We start from the raw sequence: 25,176 nt of genomic DNA, 5'->3' as shown, positions 1-25,176 counted from the left end.
ATTAAATTTTTTTCCAATTAAATGTCAATCTGCTGGAGGAACTCAGCAGGATAAGCAACATCTGTGAAGTCAAAAGGATGGTCAGTAAGTTAAGATTGCACCAAGGCTTGCCAGGAATGATGTTGATTTACTTGCTGAGTTCTTCTGCAGTTTTTAAGCTCTAGATTTTAGATTCTGCATTCCTTTATGTTACTAAATTACTCCGTTTTTTTGTGAACAGCTTATGACTAGGAATTCTGGAACTGTAAACGTGCAGCACGTCCCAGAATCGTCCCAGAATCTTTGCTTTTTCCAGTGGTCGCGGCTGCTTTGCAACATTATTAAGAAAGAGTAATAACTTTCATTGACTGAAGACCCGCTTTGGTGAGGTGGGGGGAGTATCGCAGGATCATGCATAGGGTTCTGGAGCAGGGAATAGTGGAATCTAAAGTAAAACTGCTGATAATGAAAACGTTGTAAGTGTCAGAGCAGGAGGCAGGAATGGGGAGGGGAATGAAGTGAGTTGTTAAGTAGCAATCTCCCACCAGATCGGCCGATCGGGCGTGCAGTTTGCAGGGATGCTCCACTCCAGGCGCTGCACAACGGAGCCATCAATCACCCAGCGCACACGCCCCGCCCTCAAGCTGCGTTACTGCTGCACTAAGTACGCGATTTCTATTGGCCAGTTTCGGTTTGAGCAAAGTCCAGGAGCAGCCTGAGCTTTCTATTGGTCAGTCTCGGACGAATCTGTCAACTGGCCACTCTGCCATTGGACGGGCTCAGGCCGGGATTTCGATTGGCTGAAGTCTTCCCCCGCTGTCATTGGTCGGAAAGGGGGCGTGGAGAGCAGCTGGGATCGACCATTTCGCGGCAGCGGGAGGGCTCGGGGGCTGCGGTCGCGGAGTGGAGGGGGTGGGCTGGGGAGCGTCCCGGGGACAGGATGCGGGGAGCGGGGAGCGGGATCTCAGGCTGGGGCTGACAGGGTGGCGGTGACCTCGAGCTGCCAATGTAGCGGAGGCGAGCAGTGCCCGTGAAGCGGACGAGGGGGGGTGGTTGCAGTGGTTGGCTCCCTCCTCCCCCCGCGGGGTTATTTCTCTTTAGTGTTTGCCGATGTTGGAGCCGCTTCCAGGCCTCAGGTAGGGGCGAGGGGCCGGGGGCAGAGGGGAGCGTAAGGGAGAGGGCCTGGGGTGGAGGGGAGAGGGGCCGGGGGTGCAGGGGAGAGACAGAGGCCGGGTGAGGGGGGGTAGAAGATGGGTGAGTGGGCGAGCAGAGGAGGGGAGAGAGGCTGGTGGAGGAATAGAGGAGGGCAGATGGGAGAGGAGGTGTTGACTGACATATCTTATGGATGCTGTATCTATGATGCTGTCATGCTGAGATTTTTTTTATTTTGCTTGATTGATATTGTAATTATGTCATTACATGCACTGTCCACTTTTCTTTTTCTGCAATGTCTGATGCGGTCCATCCCAAGTTATTGAAATTGGTGGTTGTTTGACAGATGTCATTGTGTCGTCTTTAGCCACAGGCAGGTTTCCAGAGGACTGTTCCTTTGCGATGTATGAAATTATAAATTGGTGAACCTACACTAGCAATGTGGAAACTATTGGAGACACTTCTTGGAAATAACATTCACTCACATTTGGAAAAGTATGGCCTTGATAGTGAGAGTTGGAGGGTGGGGGTGTTGTAAACTTGTTGCAAACTTGATTATGTCTTTTGAGGAAATGATGAAGATGATTGAGAGTAGGGATGTTGTCTGACCCAGAAGATTAAGACCTAGATGTATGCACTTTGTAGGTAGGGTTCAAACTTGGCCTGCCCGTAGAATATGGAGTGCTCTATTGGAGTGGTGTCATTTTGACTGAAGATCTGTGACCAATGGTGTTTCGCAGGGAACTTCTGTCATTTGTGATTCTGAATGAAAGTGCAGTTGGTCTGATTAGTAAATTTGTAGATGACACAGAAGTTTATGTAATTGTGGATGGCGAGAAAGGTTATAGAGAGCCAGGATGTCGACACATTGGAAATATGTGTGCTGTAAAGGCCAGTGGAGCTCGATCTGTTCACGTGCCTAATGCCTGTTATGCCGCTGTCATTTAGGGCAGCAGTGAAGGTCCTCTGTCTCTGCCTGTCCTTGGCCACTCAAATGCAGAAGGATTCTTCATTTACTGTTTCGGTAACAGTTTTGTTTTCCCAGATGAACTCCTGAACCTCTGACCTCTACCCTTTAACCTGTTTGGCTTGGGTGACCCTACCAAGAGCCTAAGAATAAAGCCCTGACTGCAGCCAAAATAGCTTTCTGGGTTGTTGAGGCACACAGGCCTCCAAACCATGACAAAGTTGTGGTCCTCTTAGAGGTTAATCTAGGCAGTTGTGAGGTAATTGCCCTTTGGAAAGTCAAATGTAAAAGGAAAGTATGCTGTAAATGGCAGCACCCTTGGGTGTATTGTTAGGGATCTTGTGGTGCAAGTGCAGAAACCATGTTTGAGCATTGTATGCAGTTCTGGTCACTGGGTTACAGGGAAACTGTGGTGGTTTTGAAAAGGGTACAGGAGAGTTTCACGAGGATGTTGTCAGGACGTTATCGTGAGGATAAGGAGAAGTTGCATAAAATTACTTTCTTTTGAAACTTCTCAGGTTGAAATATGCCTTGATAGAAATTCATAAAATTTTGTGAGACATCGGATGGATACATGCTCTTTTTTTCCAGGGAGGAAATATCAAATATCAGAGGCCATAACTTTAAAGTGAGAGGAAGAAACTTTAAAACTTATGAGGCAAGTTTTTTTTTAACAGAGAGGGTATGCATTTCCAGGGAAGTTGGTGTGAGCAAATACAACAGTATTGTTTAAGAGGTGTTTAGACAGGCCCATGAAGAGGCAAGGGGTGGTAGGACCAGGTGCTAGCAGATGAAGTTACTTTAATTTGGCATTGTGTTCGGCCAGAATCCTGTGCTGTTCTCTGCAATGCCCAATGAAAGCTGTGTTGTTGATGCAAAACACTTCTGTGTTGTTAATAAGCCAATAATCTTTAATGGAAGCTCATTGCATTATTTCCAAGTGCACTGATTCTGGTGGAAAAAGTTAAACCTTTAAGTTAAAATATTGCTAATAAGAATAGCTGATGTTTACATATCTAACACATATGAGGCTGCACATGCTGGAATCTGAAGTAATGGTCTACTGGAATAGCTCAGTGGGTCAAGCAGCATTTGTGGTGGGGGAGGAACGACAAGAAATTTGTCGATATCTCAGGTTGAAACCACGGTGTTAATAACAATTTCTTTCAGCCCACTGAAGCTACCTGACCTTCTGAGTTTGTTGAGTAGATTGTGTAGTAGACATTTAACTTCAGTGTGTTTTTTCACGTGTTTTTTTTTATTAATAGCAGCACAGCAAGGCAGGCTGAACCAGTTCTAAGTATTCCCAAATTAATTTGAGTAGGGTGTTCCCAAATTTAGACCCGGAGATGATGATAATGATGAACTTCATATATCACTAAAGCAGGATGCTGTGTGATTTACACTGAAACCGGCAAATAGAGGCATTCCTGGGCATCTGCTGCTTTTGTACTTCTTGATGATGAAGTTGAGTTTGAATTCAAAAAGCCTATTGTGGTAGAGTTTATACTTGTTTGAAATTCACAAGTTGTGGGCTGTAGTTCCACTCCAGGGATTTGAGCACAAAGGTTTCATAATGGCCAGTGCAGTACTCAAGGAATTCTACATTGTCAGCAGTGCAGTCTTACAGGTGAGGTATTAACATGAAATCTATGCTTTCTCAGGTGAAATACTGCCTTGGAATTTTCTTTTTATCCTAGCAAATATTTATTTCTTCAAGTGGAGTTTGTTGCATACAAATTTACAGCTGCATACTTTGCATTGTAACAGTGACAGCATGTCAGAAATACTTAATTGGCTATAAAGACTTGCAAGATATTACATTTGTGAACAGTATGGAGTGGAAATTAATATACTTTATTTTTTTTTGCCAACAGTTGGTTAGGCAAGAGAGGATTTAACATATGCAGGGAATGGTTAAATGAAGTTTTTAAAACTGGGCCAATCAGGAAACAATGTGGAAAATTTCTTTCCAAGCTGACAGTGATTAAATCTAGTTCACTGCATGTGACAGGATCCTTGTGCAATGCTGGGCAGAAGCAAATTCAGCACTTGGTGTTCGCCTTAAGTCAGCAACCCGGTCTGTTTCATTGGTCGTGAGCACCATTTCTGAAACCTGTACTGGTAGGAAGGCCCCACCTGAATCTGGATGAGATGGCGTGACAAAGGTTTAATATTAGGAAGGGCAGAACTCCACAAAATAACATATGGTTATATGTTATATGGTTTTAAAAAAACATGTCGTTTTAAACAAAATGGAAAATGAAAGCCTAGCATATTGGCAAGAGATTGCCTGAAGTTGGAGGACAGGAATCTAAAAGGGCAGTTAATGATAAAGTGATTGGAAATCACAATTCAACTCTACAGAAGTGCACTCAATGGCAGTCATGGCAGTGACTATACTTCATTAGGAGTTTGAAGAAATTTGGAATGTCAGTAAAAACACTCAAAATAATTCTATAGATGTGCCATGGAGAGCATTCTGACAGGCTGTATCACTGTCTGGTATGGGGGGCGGGGGGGGGGGGGGGGGGGCTACTGCACAGGACCGAAAGAAGCTGCAGAGGGTCGTAAATTTAGTTGGCTATATCTTGGGCACTAGCATACAAAATACCCAGGACAAATTCAAGGAGTGGTGCCTCAGAAAGGCAGTGTCTATGATTAAGGACCTCCAGCACCCAGGGCATGCCCTTTTCTCACTGTTACCATGAGGAAGGAGGTACAGAAGCCTGAAGGAACACACTCAGCAATTCAGGAACAGTTTCTTCTTCTCTGCCATCTGATTCCTAAATGGACATTGAAACCGTGAACACTATCTCACTTTTTTAATATGTATTCTGTTTTTTGCTTGACTTTTAATCTATTCAATATACATATATTGTAATTGATTTACTTATTATTTTATTGCTTCTATATTATGTATTGCTGCAACAAATTTCACAACACATGCCAGTGATAATAAACCTGATTCTGATTTTGATTCATGAAATGGGGGCAGGAGGCAGTCATGCATTGTGACGAAGGGGGTCATAATAGGAATTACAGAGACATGATTGCTGAAAAATCAGGATTGAGAACAAATCACCACAGCATGTAGCATGTTTGTAAGGAGGAGGTGGAGAAGCAATGCTTTTTAAATTTGCACAATGGTATTTAACCAAAAGGAGATGGCTCTAGGACAGGTAAGTAGAAACCCTGTGAATGGGAAATATGTCATGAAGTATCAAACCACATTAATAAGCATAATTTGCACGTTTTAAAAGTCTGTTCAGTATACGTATACTCTAATTGATTTACTTGTTTATTATTAATATTTATTTTTTTCTCTCTGCTAGATTATGTATTGCATTGAACTGCTGCTGCTAAGTTAACAAATTTCACGTCACGTGCCGGTGATAATAAACCTGATTCTGATACATCACCTAGTAATGCAAATGAAGAAAGATGTATACAGAAAGATTGGGGGTGTCTGGTATGGTGATGTGGAAAGAGATGTCTGAAATCTCCAGAGAGCTTTATTGAACTGAACAGAAGAGGCTAGTTTGGGTATTGGGGAATAGAGTTTCAACTGTGTTTAAAGAGTTCAAAGTAAAATTTATTATCAAAGAACATATATGTCACCGTATTCATGTCACCCTGAGATTCATTTTCTTGTGGGCATACTCAACAAATTTATGGAATATTAACGATACTGAGTCAATGAAAGACTGCCCAACTAGGGGGCTCAATCAGAGTGCAGAAGACAACCAATGGTGCAAATGCAGATACAAATAAATAGCAATAAGTAATGAAAACATGAGATGACCATTCCTTGTAAGTGAGTCCATTGGTTGTGGGAACGTTTCAATGATGGAGCAAGTCAAGTTATCCCCTTTGGTTCAAGATTCTGTTAATTGAGGGGTAGAAACTGTTCTTGAACCCGGTGGTGTGAGATGTGAGATTTGAGGCTCTTGTACCTTCTTCCTGATGGCAGCAGCGAGGAGAGATGTCCTGAATGGGGTCCTTGATGATGGATGCTGCTTTCCTATGATAGCATTTTATGTAGGTGTGCTCAATGGTGGGGAGGGCTTTACCTAGCTATGGACAATATATACTTTTTGTAGGTTTTCTGTTCAAAGGCATTGGCTTTCAGTATACTTTCCATTACACATCTGTTGAAGTTTAGTCAAAGTTTTAGATGTCATGCCGAATCTCTGCAAACTCTAAGGAAGTAGAGCTACGGTCATTTTTTCTTCGTAATTACACTTGTGTGCTGGGCTCAGGACATGTCCCCTGACATAGTAACACCTAAAATACCATTCTGCAAGAGGTATAGAAATAAAGAAGCATCTGGGTAATCATGACTATAATAAAATAAGCCTTTAATTGATGGAGGGTACAGTTATGATTAACAGGCTAATACATTGGCAAAAAACTTTCCAAAGGTTTTAGAATGGAATTTGGGAAGAAAATTGCAGGTGCAGGAACAGAGTAACAACAACAAACATTTAAACTGTTACTCAGAAAAATGCAATAAAATATACACTTGGTAGCCACTTAATTAGCCGCACATGCTTGTTAAAGCAAATACCTAAATAGCCAATCGTGGTAGCAACTCTATGCATGAAAGCTTGCAGACATGTTCAGGAGGTTCAGGTGATGTTCAGACTAGTTTGAATATATCAGAAATCCTGGGATTCTCACACACAACAAATCTAAAGTTTACACAGAATGGCGTATAAACAAAAAAAAAATCATCCAGTGATTGGCAGTTCTGTGGGCAAATACGGCTTGTTAATGAGGGAGGTCAGAAGAGAATGGCCAGGCCAGTTCAAGCTGCCAGGAAGGCGAAAGTAATTCAAATAATCGTGGTACAATAGTGGTGTGCGGAAGAGTGTTTCTGAACATATAACAGGTTGCCCCTTGAAGTGCATGGACTACAGCCTCAGGAGACCACCCCAGTTCCTAATAAAGTAGCCACTGAGTGAATACTCTGCTGAAAGAAATAATCATGAGAGACCATGGATGAATGAGGATATAAGGAAACAGCTAAAGCAAGGAGGAATGTGTATATTACTTAAATAGATAAGGTGTGTGTGAGAGAACAGAAAGGATCTTTTTTTAAAGTAAATGCCAACAGGAACCAGAAAAAGAAACAGTAAAGTATTTCTGGATCTTTGACAAGAATTATTGGGATGGGGGTGTTACATTTAAGGGATTGACAGGACAGTACCACAGCTTAGAATGGTCGATCTAATAACGAAGCATCTGATCCAAAAGAGTGATAATAGCAGGAAATGGTTGTTTCTATGTTTAGAAAGCTGTTAACAATGGGAATCCATATGGCTGAATACTTGGTTCCTTTTCATCAGTTTCATGGTTTGAAAGGGGTGTGTCTAATAAGATGGTACAAAATTGAGGCCTTTTATTTAAGGAGATGATATTATGAGACAACATAAATGGAAAAAAAAATTGAGAAAAGGGGAACCAGAGTGTACATCCTTCAAAGCAGCAGAATAGGCACTTTAAAGTAAGTAGACATTTTATTGTTTGAGACATAGAACATAAAGGCAGGAAAGTTGTAGTTCAGTAAGCTTCAGATACGACAGCTTGAGTAAAGTGTACGGTTCTGACTATATTACAAGAATGATTTGAGGATATTGCCAGAACTGGGAATTTTAGTCATGAAGTAAGTTTGGATAAGTTGACATTATATTTTCTGGAACAGATGAGCCAAGGTTGACGATTGTTTTGAAGTCTGGAGTGCTTGGCGAGAATGAATTGGAAGTACCTGTTTCCCAGTTATGAGTTCGAACATGAGGTTTAAAGAAAATGGCAGAAGGATAAGACAAGGGATGGGGAGAATTCTTTTCAGTTGCGTTGGAGGTTTGAGGCTTGCAGGCTGGAAGGAAGCAGAAACTGCATCTTTTTAAAAAGTGCCTGGATGAATGGTTGGAGAGTTGTCACTTGTACATCAGCAGATCTGACTCCAGAAGAGTCATCCTTTGATTCACAAGGAGCACTGTATGGACTCCTATGTCTTCTAAAATTTCAATGACATAGCAATGGAAGAAATATTAAACCTTTAATTTGCTTCAGTATTTACTAGGGAGCTGGAACAGGTAGAGATGACATTAAATGACGAGGTTAATAATAATATGAATGCAGTTAAAATCGAAACTGGATATAGTAAGGTAATTGAACTTGACATCACTTCAGAATCAGAATAGCGGTCTAATATTACTGGCATATGCTGTGAAATTTTCTGTTGCTTTGCAGTAGCAGTATGTTGCAATACATAATAAAAAAACTGTAAATTACAATAAGACTATATTAAAAATAAATTAAGTAGTGTAAAAAGAGGAAAAGAAGTACTGAGGTAGTGTTCATGGGTTCATTGTTCATTCAGTAATCTTGACAGCGGAAGGAAGTACAGGTGTCCCCTGCTTTAAGAATGTTCGCTTTACGCCACTTCGCTTTTACAAAAGATTTACATTAGTAACCTGTTTTCGTGTTACAAAGAGGACTTTAGCTTTTACGAAAATTTTTCCCATATAAGTTAATGGTTCTTTGCCTTACGCCTTTTCTGCTTAAGAAAGGTTTCATAGGAACACTCTACCTTTGCAAAGAGGGGGACACCTGTAGCTGTTTTTGATATGCTGAGTGTGTGACTTTAGGCTGCTGCACCTCCTTGATGGTAGCAATGAGAACAGGGCATGCCCGGGGTGATTACAATCTAGGGAAGCAAAAGCATTGTTATCAATGCACACTATTAGTAATTAGAGAAAGATGCAGTGCCAGAAAACTGGTGTTTATCAATGGGAACTGAAGGTGTGCAGGGAATTAGACCATTTGGTATAATGGTGTTATGAAGAAATTTGACGGTCCCTGTCAAATGAGGGAACAAAATGTTTGTGATGGTTTTGGGTGCCACGGTAGCGAAGCTGTTAGCAGGTTAATCATTCATGGTAAATTGTCCTGTGATGAGGTTGGTGTTAAGTGGGTGAGTTGCTGGGCTGTAAGGCTCGGTGGGCTGGAAGGGCCTGTTCCGTGCTGTATCTCTGAATAAATTTAGAAATGGGAAGTGTAATAGTGAATAGTGAGAACAGGCTTCTGAGTGGACAATGATGCCATGAAAACAACCTGAGTACTTTTCCCTCTCTTTTTGCACTGCTTAGTTAATTTAGTTTTTTTTATGTATGCTTGTAATTTATTGCTTTTATTATTATGTATTGCAATTTACTGCTGTCGCAGAGCAACAAATTTCAGGCATGTACCAGTGATAATAAACCTGATTCTGAGCAGCGATCTTCCTTGATGATAAATGCAGTAACTATAATTTACCTAGATTTTTAAATAAATCTACAGTAAATTACTCAATAATAAACAAAGTCAGAGAGGCAGAGTAAGTTGCCTGGAATAGTCAGCTGGCTTCAGGGTGGAGAGTGGGAGTCAATGGCAGTCTAAGAACGTGTGGAGTGGAGGTCTTTAGCATCAGTGGAGTTCATGATGCATGTTGACATTTAGACTTGGGTATCAATACTACAGTTTTTCTGTTTGCAGATCCCATTGGGATGAAGGGCTAATCAACACTGAGGAGAATTGGAAATCCAAAAAAAAGGACATTAATTCATTTGGTTATCCAGCTGGACTCCTCCAGCATTTTGTTTGATTGCTTAATGGAATTGCAAAATTGGCAATTGAATTTGAACTCGGGTGCGAAGTAACACGTTTTGATAAAAAGAAAAGGGAGATTACTTGTTCCTTGGAGAGTGAGTGACCAGGTGGGGTTAGTGGACAAGGGATCTTCAAGTACAGATGCAGCAATCACTGAAAATAGTTGCAGCTTCAAAAAGAGGAAGCATGCAGCAACGTTAACTTCCAAAGGGATCTAACTGAAATGTTGCGATGCAGTCTTTATGAACTTGATTAGAGACTGCTGTTTATTCTTGGTGATTTCTTTTTAAAGTTTTTTTGTTGATTTTTGCTGTTTCAGTGCCAAGGTCTGACACCTAATTTTCTCAACCTGGGAGATATAATATGGCTTACATATAATATCTCTTGCATACCTGTGCACTCTGTGTTAGCCTGATTGAATAGAATGTCTCGTATTAAAAAGATACAGTGTGTGTGGTAGTGCATGGGTTATACCTTTAACTGAGCTGATACTACAGCAATTATGTTTGTATTCTTCCTTTGGGTGTTTCAGAATGTGAATATAACTGAATATCCGGCAATACAATTGTAACCATGTGGATTTTTAAAATTCTTGAACGTGACATAATCTTTTCGAAGCAAGGAAACTTGTTCGCGTTGTTTGACTAACCTGTAAGCCATGTCATTTCACAGCAAGAAGATCAATTGTACTCTGCTCTCTGAAGTGCCAAGTAAGTCACTCAGCTGCTTCAAAAGGATGAGAACATGGGTGACATAACTATTAAATTTGCAGATGACATTAAAATTGGTACTCTCATGGTGAAGAAGTTTGTTTGAGATTAAAACCAGATCTGAATCAATTTGGAAAGTGAGTAAGAGAGTAGCAGATAGAATTTAACTTGGACACATTCAATGTCATGCATTTTGGGAAGTTAAACCAGGATAGCATAGTTACAGTGAGTGCCAGAGCTGTGGAGAGTGTTATAGAACCAAGAAATCTAGGAGTACAAGTGTATTGTGGAGACACAGATGGTCATTGTGGTGACCGCTTCTTTGCTTGAGGCATTTGATTCAAGAAATGGGACACCATATTACAGTTGTACATAATGTTAATTAGGAATGTGGTGTGTAGTTCTGGCGGTTGCCATATTAATGGATGTGATAAAGCAAGAGAGGGTATGGAAAAGATTTGCAATGATGGCAGACTTTGAAGGCCTTGAGTTAAAACGGGAAACTATAAAGAGTCATACAGCACACCAATAGATCCTTTGACCCAACTGGTTCATGCTGATTATCTAAGCTAGTTCCATTTGTCTGCATTTTGCCATATCCCGTCTAAACGTTTCTCATCCATGTACATGTCCAGGTGGCTTTTAAATATTGTTACTGTATCTCCCACAACTGCTTCCTCTGGCTGCTCGTTCAATAGGCTAGGACGGTTTTCCTGGATTGGAGGAGGCTGAGGAGTGTCCTTTCAAGTTTGAGTTTAATTATCATTCAACCACGCACGAATACCCATGAATACAGCCGAATGAAACAGCGTTTCTCTGAGGCCAAGGTGCAAAACACAATACCAACAGTCATGCACAGCACAAGGTACATATAGCAGTAAAGATACATTCACACGAAAAAATATGGTGCGTGGGTGTTAATCGGCACAAACAAGCAGTTCACAACAGTCTGCAGATGGACGAAAGAACACAATCCAGCTTGTCTTCCACTGAATAAACACTAGAGGGCAGCACCAACTACTAATGGAGACATCCTTTCCCCATCCACTCTTCCTAGTATGTTTAAGAAGATAAGAAATAGGAGCAGGAGTAGGCCATCTGGTTCGTCGAGCCTGCTCTGCCATTCAATAAGTGAGATACTGTTCCTTCCCCTCTCCCCCACACCCAATCCTTCTCTACTGCATAGAGTACAGATCCAGAGCTGCCAAATAGTTCTCATATGCTGAGCCTTTTGATTGATATTATTCTTGTGAACTTCTTGATTTTTAGGCGCGGCACATCTTTAAGTATCGTACCCAAAAGTTGCTTAGAATATTCCAAATGCAGTCTGATCAATGCTTTATAAAGTCTCAGCTTTGCATCCTTGTTTTTAATTTTTGAATGCTTTCAGAATAAATGCTAACATTGCATTTAGCTTCCTTATTAGCAATTCAGTTTTGAGGGAATTCTGAACAAGAACTTCCAAGTTCCTTTGCACTTTCAATTTCTGAATTCTGTCTCCATTTCAAAAATGGGCCATTTCCATGTAGCAAAGTGCATAATCTTACTCTTCACCCTGTTGTATACCACCTGCCACTTTGCCCACTCTCCTAAACTGTGTAAGTCCTTAAGCAGGCTCCCTGTCTTTGCAACACTACCCAACCCCTACAGTCTCCTGTTAATTTTCACATGATTTGACACTTTTCAGATAGCGGGCTCTCTGCAAAAATGCCATTGTCTGAAGTTTTCTGCAGTCTGAAGACTTTGATAATATAAACTATCTGAATGACTGCAGCTTGCTGAGCATTAGAATGTAATTGATATCATTGTTCAATTTCTCTTCCTCTCCCTTTTACAAGTTGTGAATTGCTGCCATCTGCCAAGTTTCTGATTCATAACATACAGTAATCCTGACTGCATAGTTCATCGTTTTTGCTGGTGACATTCTAATTTGCCAGAAGCTCAGCTTTGTGTTTGTCAATGAGTGACTTGAGTCATTAATTTAAGGGTTATTTTATCTGGTAACCAGAACAGAGCATTAAATCCTGCCAACATACAGAAAAGCAGATTTGTTTTCAATCTTCAAAGGCAAGACAAGACCATACAGTAATAACACAAGACTTTCCATCTAGAGACTTCATTGGGTTCACTGTAACAAGGTGTATGTGGAAAATAAGGAAGGGAAGCAAACTGTTTGGCCCATGGATTTGCGTTGATGTTCTCGTTGTATGTGAATTGCCTATTCCAGTTGCATCTTGGTGTTTCAGCATGTAAATATAGGAAAATTGAAGCAGGTGATGGCCATTTGGCCATCAACAGTTGTGACAGGTGACCTACCTCAGTAATGTAATCCTACTGACTCACTGTTTGTTTTAATATCCAGAAATCTATCTGTCTAAAGCAGGGGTTGCCAGCCTGGGGTCCATGGACCCCTCGCTTAATGGTATTGTTCCATGGCATAAAAAATTGTTGGGACCCTCTGCTCTAAAGGGAAGGAGGTACCAGAACCTTGTGTCGCACACCACCAGATTCAGGAACAGTTATTACCTTTCAATCATCCAGCTCCTGAACCAGCGTGGATAATTAGACTCGCCTCAACTCGGAGTTTATTCCACAACGTAGGGACTCACTTTCAAAGTCTCTGCAACTCATGTCTTCATTGTTATTTGTTTGTGTGTACCTTATTTTGCACATTAGTTGTTTGTCAGTGTTTACGTGCAGCTTTTCATTGATTCTATTGTATTTGTTCTGCTGTGAACCCCAGGGTTGTATATGGTAACATGTACATTGATAATACATTCACTTTGAATTTTGAAATTTACTTTGTTATGAAATCACTGTCATGTGGTAGTGAGTTCCACAGATTCTCCTTCTGAGTGAAGGAGTTCCTCCTCATCTCTGCCATGTTTGTCTTTGCCTGCAACCTGAGGTTGCAACTTCAAGGGAAAGGCACTTCCTGAATCTAGCCTGTCAAGCCTTATCAGAAGTGTGGAGACTTTAATGAAATTTCCTGTCATTTTCCTAAAATCCAGTGATCTAATCTGTTCTCATGTGATAGTCTTACCCACCCAGGAATCAGTGCACCTTGATTGCACTCTCTCTGGCACACATCCTTTCTAAATGAACACTGAAATAACACTAAATACTTTAGGTATGGTCTCACTATGTCCCTTGATAATTATAGTAAGATATCTTTGCTCCAAATTTCTTAAATAAAGGCCAACTTACTCTTTAGTACCTTAATTGCTTGCTGCTCCTGTACGTTTGCTTTCAGAGATGGGTTTACAAATGCATATAGAATGCCCGTGTACATTGGTGTTTACCAATCTATCATGATTTAAGCAGAACTTTCTCTTTCTGTTCTTCCTCCGGATGTGGATAATCACATTTGCCTGTTCTGCTCTTATTATGTAGTGGGGTTGCATCATGGAAACCAGCCTCTGTCTGTACTTGCTGCCTCAGTAAAGCAGCCAGCATAATCAAAGACCCCATCTACCCTCGACGTTCTCTTTCCTTGTCTTTTCTATCAGACAGAAAATATAAAACCCCCAAACCACATTCCATTAGGCTCAAGGACAGCTTCTGCCCTGCTGTTCTAAGACTATTAAATGATTCCCTAGTATGTTCAGGTGGACTCTGGAAGCTCACAATCTATTTCATTATCATCTTGTACCTTATTGTTGACCTGCATTTCACTTTCTCAATAACCGTTACACTTCTTATTTTACCTTTATGAACTTCAGTGAGTCGGGTAATGATTTGATCTGCATTAGCAGTTTGCAAGAGAAACTTTTCACTGTAATTCAGTGCATGTGACAATAGTAAAATAATTTATCTGTTTAGTGATTTTGACTGAATTGTGTTGAAGCTCACAGCTTACCATCCCACCCACATTTGTATTGGATGTAATGTGAATAGGGGTTCCAAGCACTAATCTCTGTAGTATGCAGTTAGCCATAGAAAGTTCCGTTTATTTCTACTTCCATGCAATATGCTTATTTTTGTGCTCTCAGCTTTTATTGGGATCAGGTTTATTCTCACTGACGTAAGTTGTGAGATGTTTTGCTTTGTGGCAGCAGTATAGTGTAGGCATAACACCTAACTATAAGTTAGAATAAAATAAATAGTGCAAAACGGGGGGAGGCATTACTGGAAGTTTGAGAGATCTATGTCCATGCCATCAGGCTGGAGGCTCCCCAAATGGAATTGAGGTGTTGTCATCCAGCTGAAGTGTGGCCTTATCCTGACAGTGGAAGAGGCCGTGGATGGACATATCAGAATGGGAATTGTAATTAAAATGGGTGGCCACTAGGAGATCCCGGTTGTTCTGGTGGACAGAGTGCGGATGCTCGGCGAAGTGGTCTCCCAATCTATACCAGAGGACCTATTTGTTTTCACTTTGGCACCAAATTTCTGGTGGAACCTTGTCAACAAATTGTTACAGTTACAAAGAAAAAAATTTAAAGTTTTAGATTATTAAATACATTTAACCGAACAATATCTTCCTTGCCATTTGCCTTTCTATCCCCACTGAAATTGAAGGAGAAGGGATTTTGTGTCAGTACTAACTTGGTGCTGGGAACTCTCAGCAAGTTTGTGCTCCACTGTTGAACTCCTTGGGGAGTCCAGCAGCAGGGCCCACTAGGAAATGGCCAATGGAGTGAACCAGTAACGTGTGGACTTCTGTGTGGGCGAAACTGCTGGAAACTGCTAGGAAAATCCAGGCTTTGTATCCTGTTCCTTATGGAAGCACCTTTATTTTTCATTTTCTGCTATGTTTATACTTTTAAGTGGACTCGTAAAGACTGAATTTAGAAACAAAAGGGGTGGTACAACAATGTGGAATACATTGTCACAGATGGACATCAAGTCATTAAGTATATTTAAAGTGGAAGTTAATAGGTTCTTGGGGACGGGTGAGTCCTGGACTGGGTGTCCTGCTCACTTAAGGATGGTGAAGCTTCTCCCATAGCCTCTCCTTTCCGGGTGTAGTGATTGCTACAGGACCACTGTTTGGTTTGCCATGCAGGAGGTCACTCGCATATGGTCTCTGTTGCACTACTGTGCCCATAGCAACACCTTCACGTGGCGTCCCTGTTATGTCATGGTGCAACCGTGAGGTCAGTGGTATAGCCGGGCGGGCAGGCTGGGCTCATCAGCCTCGGTTGGTAGCCAGCCTAGGAGAAGGACAACTTGGATTCCAAACCCAAGTAGATGAGACTTGTTAGCCTTGCCAGAAAGTCTGCTTAGGAGAAGCAAAACTTGGTTGCTCAACCTTCAGTCTTGGGGGTTGCTGCAGTTGTCACAGCTCACCGGCCATTGTGGAACATCCCCCAGCCTTAGGAATGGAACCACGCGCACCGATCCTCACTATGCTGTGCAGGCAGGAAACGTAGTCCTACAGCAGTGGAGTTCCCTCCTGATCTTCTGAAGTGAAGAATCAGCCATCGTCAATGGGTTCTCAATTAGTAAGGGCATTAAAGATTATGGAGAGAAAGCAGGAGAATAGGGTTGAGAGGGATAATAAACCAGCCATGATGGCAGAATAGACTTGATGGGCTGAATGGCCTAATGCTGCTCCTATGTCTTATGGTCTTTGTCTTTTCAGTGTTATTGGTTCTTACATGGAGTGCTTAACTGGATTCTTTTCCAGATCTTTCCACGCTAACTATTTTAACATGACCTTTTGTCCAGCGGGTGGAAATAATATACCATTAAGGGGATCTTGATCACGATGGTAAAGAGTACTTTAAATTTCCCTCAGTACAAAATTTACATTTACCTTCCCATAATCAGCACCTCTTCCCAACTTCCCATTGCCCACTGCATAATTCCTTGGTTGTGATTTTATCTGACATTCCCCCAGAGACTAATAATTTAGTGAAGAAATAAGTTCTACACTAAGTCATTTGTTTTCTCTATCCTAATGGTTGGCAGTTATATTTTCTCCTTCCTACATATGTAACTTTCTTCTGACTATATCATAGAAATAAATTACCCAGTGATTTGACCTTCTCCCTTATAACCATATAACAATCACAGCACGGAAACAGCTCATTTCGGCCCTCCTTGTCCATGCCGATCTCTTAATCTCACCTAGTCTCACCTCCCCGCACTCAGTCCATAACCCTCCACTCCTTTCCTGTCCATATACCTATCCAATTTTACCTTAAATGACACAACTGAACTGGCCTCTACTACTTCTACAGGAAGTTCATTCCACACAGCTATCACTCTCTGAGTAAAGAAATACCCCCTCATGTTTCCCTTAAACTTTTGCCCCCTAACTCTCAAATCATTTGAATCTCCCCTACTCTCAATGGAAACAGCCTATTCATGTCAACTCTATCTATCCCTCTCAAAATTTTAAATACCTCGATCAAATCCCCCCTCAACCTTCTACGCTCCAATGAATAGAGACCTAACTTGTTCAACCTTTCTCGGTAACTTAAGTGCTGAAACCCAGGTAACATCCTAGTAAATCGTCTCTGTGCTCTCTCTAATATATTGATATCTTTCCTATAATTCGGTAACCAGAACTGTACACAATATTCCAAATTTGGCCTTACCAATGCCTTGTACAATTTTAACATTACATCCCAACTTCTGTACTCAATGCTCTGATTTATAAAGGCCAGCGTTCCAAAAGCCTTCTTCACCACCCTATCTACATGAGACTCCACCTTCAGGGAACTATGCACTGTTATTCCTAGATCTCTCTGTTCCACTGCATTCCTCAATGCCCTACCATTTACCCTATATGTTCTATTTGGATTATTCCTGCCAAAGTGTAGAACCTCACACTTCTCAGCATTAAACTCCATCTGCCAACGTTCAGCCCATTCTTCTAACTGGCAAAAATCTCCCTGCAAGCTTTGAAAACCCACCTCATTATCTACAACACCTCCTACCTTAGTATCATCGGCATACTTACTAATCCAATTTACCACCCCATCATCCAGATCATTTATGTATATTACAAACAACATTGGGCCCAAAACAGATCCCTGAGGCACCCCGCTAGTCACCGGCCTCCATCCCGATAAACAATTATCCACCACTACTCTCTGGCATCTCCCATCTAGCCACTGTTGAATCCATTTTATTACTCCAGCGTTAATACCTAACGACTGAACCTTCTTAACTAACCTTCCATGTGGAGCTTTGTCAAAGACCTTGCTGAAGTCCATATAGACTACATCCACTGCCTTACCCTCGTCAACATTCCTCATAACTTCAAAAAATTCAGTAAGGTTCAGTAAACATGACCTTCCATGCACAAATCCATGCTGGCTACTCTTAATGAGATCCTGTCTATCCAGATAATTATAAATACTATCTCTAAGAATACTTTCCATTAATTTACCCACCACTGATGTCGAACTGACAGGTCTATAATTGCTAGGTTTACTTCTAGAACCCTTTTTAAACAATGGAACCACATGAGCAATACGCCAATCCTCCGGCACAATCCCCGTTTCTAATGACATCTGAAAGATCTCCGTCAGAGCTCCTGCTATCTCTACACAAACTTCCCTCAAGGTCCTGGGGAATATCCTGTCAGGACCCGGAGATTTATCCACTTTTGAATTTCTTAAAAGTGCCAGTACTTCCACCTCTTTAATTGTCATAGGTTCCATAACTTCCTTACTTGTTTCCCACACCTTACACAATTCAGTATCCTTCTCCTTAGTGAATACCGAAGAGAAGAAATCGTTCAAAATCTCTCCCATCTCCCTCGGCTCCACGCATAGCTGACCACCGATTCTCTAAGGGACCAATTTTATCCCTCACTATCCTCTTGCTTTTAATATAACTAGAAACCTTTCGGATTTACTTTCACCTTATTTGCCAAACCAACCTTGTATCTTCTTTTAGCTTTTCTAATCTCTTTCTTAAGATTCCTTTTACATTCTTTATATTCCTCGAGCAATTCCTTTACTCCATGCTGCCTATATCTATTGTAGACATCCCTCTTTTTCTGAACCAAGTTTCTAATATCCCTGAAAACCATGGTGCTTTCGAACCTTTAACCTTTCCTTTCAACTTAACAGGAACATAAAGATTCTGTATCCTCATAATTGCACCCTTAAATGACCTCCATTTCTCTATTACATCCTTCCCATAAAACAACTTGACCCAATCCACTCTCTCTAAATCCCTTCGCATCTCCTCAAAGTTAGCCTTTCTCCAATCAAAAATCTCAACTCTAGGTCCAGTCCTGTCCTTCTCCATAATTATATTGAAGCTAATGCTATTGTGATCACTGGACCCGAAGTGCTCCCCAACACATACATCTGTCAGCTGACCTATCGCATTCCCTAACAGGAGATCCAACACTGCCCCATCTCTAGTCGGTACTTCTATGTATTGTTGCAAAAAACTATCCTGCACACATTTCACAAACTCTAAACCATCCAGCCCTTTTACAGAATGAGCTTCCCAATCTACGTGTGGAAAATTAAAATCTCCCACAATCACCACCTTGTGTTTACTACAAATATCTGCTATCTCCTTACACATTTGCTCTTCCAACTCACGCTCCCCATTAGGTGGCCTATAATACACTCCTATCAGTGTTACTACACCTTTCTCATTCCTCAATTCCACCCAAATAGCCTCCCTAGAGGAGCTCTCTAATCTATCCTTCCAAAGCACCGCCATAAGATTTTCTCGGACAAGCAATGCAACACCTCCTCCTCTGGCCCCTCCTACTCTATCACACCTGAAGCAACTAAATCCAGGAATATTTAGTTGCCAATCACACCCTTCTTGCAACCATGTTTCACTAATAGCTACAACATCATAATTCCAGGTATCAATCCACGCTTTAAGCTCATCCACCTTTCTTACAATGCTCCTATCATTAAAATAGATACATTTAAGATACTCTCCACCTCCTCCTCTCTTTTCATCCCTAACAATGCATTCAAATTTATTATCCTTTTCTTTCTTCTCCCCTACATCTTCGGGCTGAGCGCATCCCTTCTCCATCACCTGCCTTTCCTCCCTCACACACTGTCTACTTACTTGCTCTACTGGTGAACTAACCTCCTCTCCCTTAGTTTCTTCAAATTGATTCCTGCCCCCCCCCATCTTACTAGTTTAAAGTATGCCCTGTAGCCCTAGCAAACCTCCCCGCTAGGATATTGGTCCCCCCAGGATTCAAGTGTAACCCGTCCTTCTTGAACAGGTCACGTCTGCCCCAGAAGAGGTCCCAATGATCCAGAAACTTGAACCCCTGCCCCCTGCTCCAATCCCTCAGCCACGCATTCATCCTCCACCTAATTCCATTCCTACTCTCACTGTCACGTGGCACAGGCAGTAATCCCGAGATTACTACCTTTGCGGTCCTTCTCCTTAACTCCCTATACTCTCGTTTCAGGACCTCTTCCCCTTTCCTACCTATGTCATTGGTACCTACATGTATCACGACCTCTGGCTCCTCACCCTCCCACTTCAGGATATCTTGGACGCGATCAGAAACTCCTGAGAATCCAAAGTTTTCATTCTGATGTTAAATCATTGCAAGTAAATCTCAGTGCAGCTAAATTTGTCATGACCTGGACCATAAGAACAAAGTAATGGCATTTGTTTGGATCATTTGTTTCCTGTTCAGTTCCAGAACTTTTACAGTAAGATTAATGTTATGCTTCTGCAAGGCTACAACTCCCCTGGGGTGTTTTTTTTATGATGGTGATTGTAGTTGCAGCTCTTCAAATTGTTGACTCATTTTGTCCTGATTCCTGTCCCCAGCAATGTCTTTGAGTAAACTCCTTTTCATATTCCACAATTATTGGCAGAACTTTTTTGCTTTCTGAAATCAAAAACAAAACCAGTGGAAATCCCCAGAAGGCCGGGCAATATCCACAGAGACAGAGACAGACTTTTAAAGCTGCAGGACAGTGATCTTTCATTAGAGTGGATTTTTGAAATCAGTCCTGATGACCTGAAACTTCAAGTATGCTTCTTGCCTCCAGATCCTGTCTGACCTGAGCATTCGCAGCATGATCTGTGTTTATTTCAGTTTTCAAGCAGGTAATATTTTGTGGGTTTTTCTTTTGCCCTCTCAGCTTCATTGTAGTAATGGAAGTCTTTGCTGGCCTGAGCAGATCTACTTTGTGTAGCTATAATGGGTTAACAAACAGAAATGAAATTAAATAAATTCTACAATTTGTTTTTGGGTAGAAGGGTGGAGGGTTTTGCTCTGGAGGAGCACATGTTTTTTTTAAATGCTCAGAGGTTAACCTTGAAATGGCGAAATACCATATTCCACTTCAGTGATACTGAAAGGACATCAAATACCTAGAAGATATGATTAGATTGGAAACAGAAGGTCTCCGTGTGCTGCATGATTTAGGCTAGTAGTTTAGAAAGAAAAATAATAATCGTTCTAGAAAGATTTCTTTCCAATCATCCAGCTGAATTCTTACGAAAAGGTCTTGGCCGGAGACGTCGACTGTACTCTTTTCCATTGATGTTGTCTGGCCTGCTGAGTTCCTCCAGCATTTTGAGTGCTGCTCGGATTTTCAGCAGCTGCAGATTTTCTCTTTGTCTATCTAAATCATTGTAGTTTCAGGCAGTTGCATCTTTCAGTTTTTTGTATAGTTTTACTAAAGCTTTGTGTATTATGACTTTTTAACTATTCAGAATTCTATAAATCAGTACATCAGAACCATTCTTTATAGAAATTGATGTTATAATAATGGGCAAAAGTTTTACTTTGTTTACCAAGCTTAAATCTTTGAAAGGTGCTTCATAAGTCATTAAGAAATCAAATAAACTTCCTTAAATTTTAGTTGTGACAGTCTGATTTGCTTTTCAGGCATGTTGGTGACAGGAGTTGAGCAGAATTTATATTTTGATTTGATCAGTTGTAACTATAAATTGCAAATTAAGTTCAAGTTTATTGTCATTCAGTAGTACACATGAGCACCTCCAGATCAAGGTGTTCAACACAGTACATATAACTAAAAAAAACACAAGTAATCTCATGCTTTTCATCTATAGTCTCACAGCTGATCCCAGTAACTCTAAATTTTCACTTCAAGAAGTTTCAGTAGGATGATTGCTATATTGGAAGTGGGCAGGAGATAATTATGATCAAAAATTATCAAAATTATGTTTACAATAGACCTAGATGTACCAGGTGAATATCATTTCTGCAGAACAGAATGAAGCTTTATAATAGGCAAATTTATCTCATTGAATTAGATAAGTTTTGGTCATTTCCAGCATATGTTTAAATATAAGTTGTAATGTCTTCAACCATCTAACATAATTCTCAGTAATGCTCGGAAGTTACTCAATTTTTGTTCATGGAATGTGATAGTAGCTGGCCAGGTTGAAATTTATTCTCCATTAAATTACTCCTTGGCCATTTCCAAGAGTCGTTAAGAGTTCATTATTGTTTCACAATAGCCACTGACGTGACAGTTTAAGGATGATAGATTTCCTTCTTGCCATGATAGTTTGGTAATTTAATCAGCAACATCACTGATGCTACTTTTTACTCTATTTAACTGCAGTGAGTTTCGAACATGACTGAAGATCAGCAACTCAGGTCTGCGTACCAGTCATGAAACTTGCCCATTGGGGTACAGTACCTTCTGTGTTTAAAAAAAAATTAGTCATATTTATTTGGAGGGTGAAGTTCTTTCTTCAAAGCTGAACAGTCCCAACCTCGAAATGCAATTTAAGTTTGATAGTAAAATCAGATCTGCATTATTAACTCGTCATCATTATTGTATGAATTTCAAAATAGAATGATTGTGTTTGTATATATTCCCAGTGGGATCAAGCTGGCTTTTCATACATAAAAACGCTGTACAATTTTCAATGACTAATCTACCCTGTACGTCTTTGGATTGTGGGAGAAAACAGGAGCACCGGGGGATACCTGGACATTTCATGGGACGAAAGTACACAGACTCTGTTCTGAGGATGCTGGGATTGAACTCTGACCTGCAGTGCCCTGCGCTGTAATAGTGTCATGCTAACCGTTACAAACCATGGTGTCTGTATACAAGTAGATGCTTTGCAACTGTGAGGAAGGACAGGCATATGATAGGGCAAAACTGTATTCAGTGGGCTGAGTTGGAAGTGTAACATGGCAGAATTGAAAAGGATGATATAAACTGAAGGTGTTATATTTGAATGCATGCCGTATACAGAATAAAATGGATGATATTGTAGTGCAGTTAGAGATTGTCAGGTATGATGTTGTGGGCATCACTGAATCATGGCAGAAAGAAGATCACAGTTGGGAGCTTAATATCCAGGGATACATGAAGTTTTCAAAAGGACAGGCAGGTGGGCAGAGAGGGTGGGGTGGCTTTGTTGGTTTAAAAAAAAATCAAATGTTAGAAGTGACTTAGGGAGGTTTTGGGGTTCTAACATTTAACTGTCATTCATTCTTTGGGGCACTCCTGTTTTCATGGATATTTGCGAAGAAAAATAATTTCAGGATGCATACTGTATTCATTTCTCTGACATTAAATGTACCTATTAAACCTATTGATCAGAAGATGTAGAATCCTTGTGGGTAGAGTTAAGGAACTACAAGGGTGAAAAAAGACCCTGATGGGAATTTTTTCAGACACCTGAAATGTAAGAGAGGGATGGGAGTGGATATCAGACCGCTAGAAAAGAATATGGAGAGATAGTAATGGGGGCAACGAAACAGTGGATAAAGCAGATAAGTATTTTGCATCAGTCTTCATTGTGGAGGTCACTAGCAGTATGGTATTGGGGCATGAAGTGTGTGAAGTTACCATAAACTAGAGAGGAGGTTTTTGGGAAACTGAAATGTCTGAAAGTAGATTAATTATCTGAACGAGATGGTGTACGCACCAGAGTTCTGAAAGGGGTGGTTGAAGACATTGTGGAGGCGGTAGTAATGATAGTTCAAGAATCACTGGATGTGGAGAGGATGTTTCTTGTCATGGGAGAGTCTTAACACTAGAGGGCACAGCCTCAGAATAGAGGACATTCCTTTTAGAATGGAGATGAGGAGGAATTTCTTTAGCCAGAGGGTGGTGAATCTGTGCAAATCTTTGCCTCAGGTAGCTGTGGAGGCCAAGTCTTTATGTATATAGGCAGAGGGTGATAGATTCTTGTTTGATCAGGGCATGAAGTGATTAGGGGAGAAGGCAGGAGATTGGGGCTGAGAAGAAAATTGGATTAGTCATGAAATTGTGGAGCAGACGATGGGCCACATGGCCTAATTCTGCTACTTTATCTTAATAACAACCTCTGAACAGTGTCCACGCTGTGGGGTACAAATTACAATGGGAGTTAGAGAAGAAATGTCCAAAGAGCAATGTTATAATCATGGTAGATTTCAATATGCAAGTAGATTTGGAAAATTAGGTTGGTGCTGGAACCCAAGAGAAGGTATTTGTAGAATGCCAATGAAATGGCTTTTTAGAGCAGCTTATGATTGAGCCCACCAGGGGTTCAGCTTTTCTGTATTGGGCATTGTGTAATGAACTAGATTTGATTAGGGAACTTAAGGTAAAGGAACTGTTTGGAGGTAGTGACATGTGATTGGATTCACCTTGCAGTTTGAGAGGCAGAAGCTAGAGTCAGTTGTATCAGTATTACAGTGGAGTAAATGGAATTACAGAGGCATTTGAGAGGAGCTGGCCAAAGTTGTTTGGAAGGGAACACTCGCAAGGATGACGGCAGAGCAACAATGGCTGGAGTGTCTGGGAACAGTTTGGAAGTTGTAGGATAGTAACATCCCCAAGATGAAGTATTCTAAAGGGAGGATGAAGCAACTGTAGCTGCCAAGGGAAAACAAAGACAGTGTAAAATCAAAAAAGAGGGCATCTAATTTAACAAAAAAATTAAAAGGAAGTTAGAGGATTGGGAAGCTTTTAAAAACAAACAGAAGGCAACCAAAAAGCCATAAGGAGAGGAAGATATGAGATATGAAGGTAAGATAGCCAATAATATAAAAGGATATCAAAAGGTTTTTCAGATATAAGCAAAAGAAAGATGAGAGCGGTTATTGTTCTGCTAGAAAATGATGTTGGAAAGGTGGTAATTGTGGAAAAAGAAATTGTATATAATAAGTATTTTGCATCAGTCTTCTTCATGGAAGACACTTGCAGTATACCAGAAATTCGAGCGTTGGGGCAGGAGTGAGTGTAGTTGTTATTACTAAAGACAAGGTGCTTGGGTAGTTGAAAGGTCTGAAGGTAGATAAGTCACGAGGACCACACCCAAGGGTTCCGAAAGGGGTAGCTGAAGAGATTGTGGAGGCATTAGTAGCAATCTTTCAAGGATCACTATAGACCAGTTAGCCTGACTTCATTAGTTGGGAAGGATGTGGTTTCAGGGTATTTGGAGTCACAAGATAAAATAGGCCAGAGTCACATGGTTTCCTGAAGGGGAAAATCTTGATTAACAAAGATATAAGGAGATCAACCATGATTGAATGGCAGATCAGACTCGATGGGCCAGGTGGCCTAATTCTACTCCTATGTCTTATGGTCTTAAATCTGTTGGAATTCTTTGGGGAAATAACAAGCAGGATAGACAAATGAGAATCAGTGGATGTTGTTTGCTTGGATTTTCAGAAGGCCTTTAACAAGGTACTGAACATGGGGCTGCTTAGCAAGATGAGAGCCCTTGGTATTATAGCAACGAATAAGCATGGATAGACGATTGGCTGACTGGCTGTTGGTCAAGAGTGGGAATAATGGGGGCCTTTTCTGATTAGCTGCC

At 40.9% G+C, this 25,176-nt stretch overlaps 2 protein-coding genes across 8 annotated transcripts in view; one reads left to right on the top strand and one right to left on the bottom strand.

Annotated features, from left to right (window-relative positions):
• Positions 1–913: 913 nt before the first annotated feature.
• Positions 914–25,176, top strand: part of stau2 (staufen double-stranded RNA binding protein 2) — a 325,427-nt gene continuing 301,164 nt past the window's right edge. For 5 of the 7 annotated variants that reach the window (XR_009514472.1, XM_059982913.1, XM_059982922.1 and 2 more), the window contains exon 1: positions 914–1,115. The gene's annotated coding sequence lies outside the window, so the exon portion shown is untranslated. Of the gene's footprint in view, positions 1,116–2,689; positions 2,757–3,706; positions 3,729–25,176 lie in introns of those variants that run through there. The other 2 variants (XM_059982895.1, XM_059982903.1) reach the window with 2 other exon arrangements.
• On the bottom strand, positions 14,998–21,963 carry LOC132401098 (uncharacterized). The gene is made up of 2 exons (XM_059982938.1): positions 18,113–21,963; positions 14,998–16,957 (listed from the first exon to the last, which is right to left on the bottom strand). The coding sequence occupies exon 1, from the start codon at positions 19,537–19,539 to the stop codon at positions 18,382–18,384; it is 1,158 nt and encodes a 385-aa protein (XP_059838921.1). The 5' UTR covers positions 19,540–21,963; the 3' UTR covers positions 14,998–16,957; positions 18,113–18,381.

This window comes from Hypanus sabinus, chromosome 1 (assembly GCF_030144855.1).
Source record: "Hypanus sabinus isolate sHypSab1 chromosome 1, sHypSab1.hap1, whole genome shotgun sequence".
NCBI classification, from domain to species: domain Eukaryota; kingdom Metazoa; phylum Chordata; class Chondrichthyes; order Myliobatiformes; family Dasyatidae; genus Hypanus; species Hypanus sabinus.
Note: the sequence above shows the minus strand (reverse complement) of the source record. Positions and strands in the feature narration are given on the sequence as shown.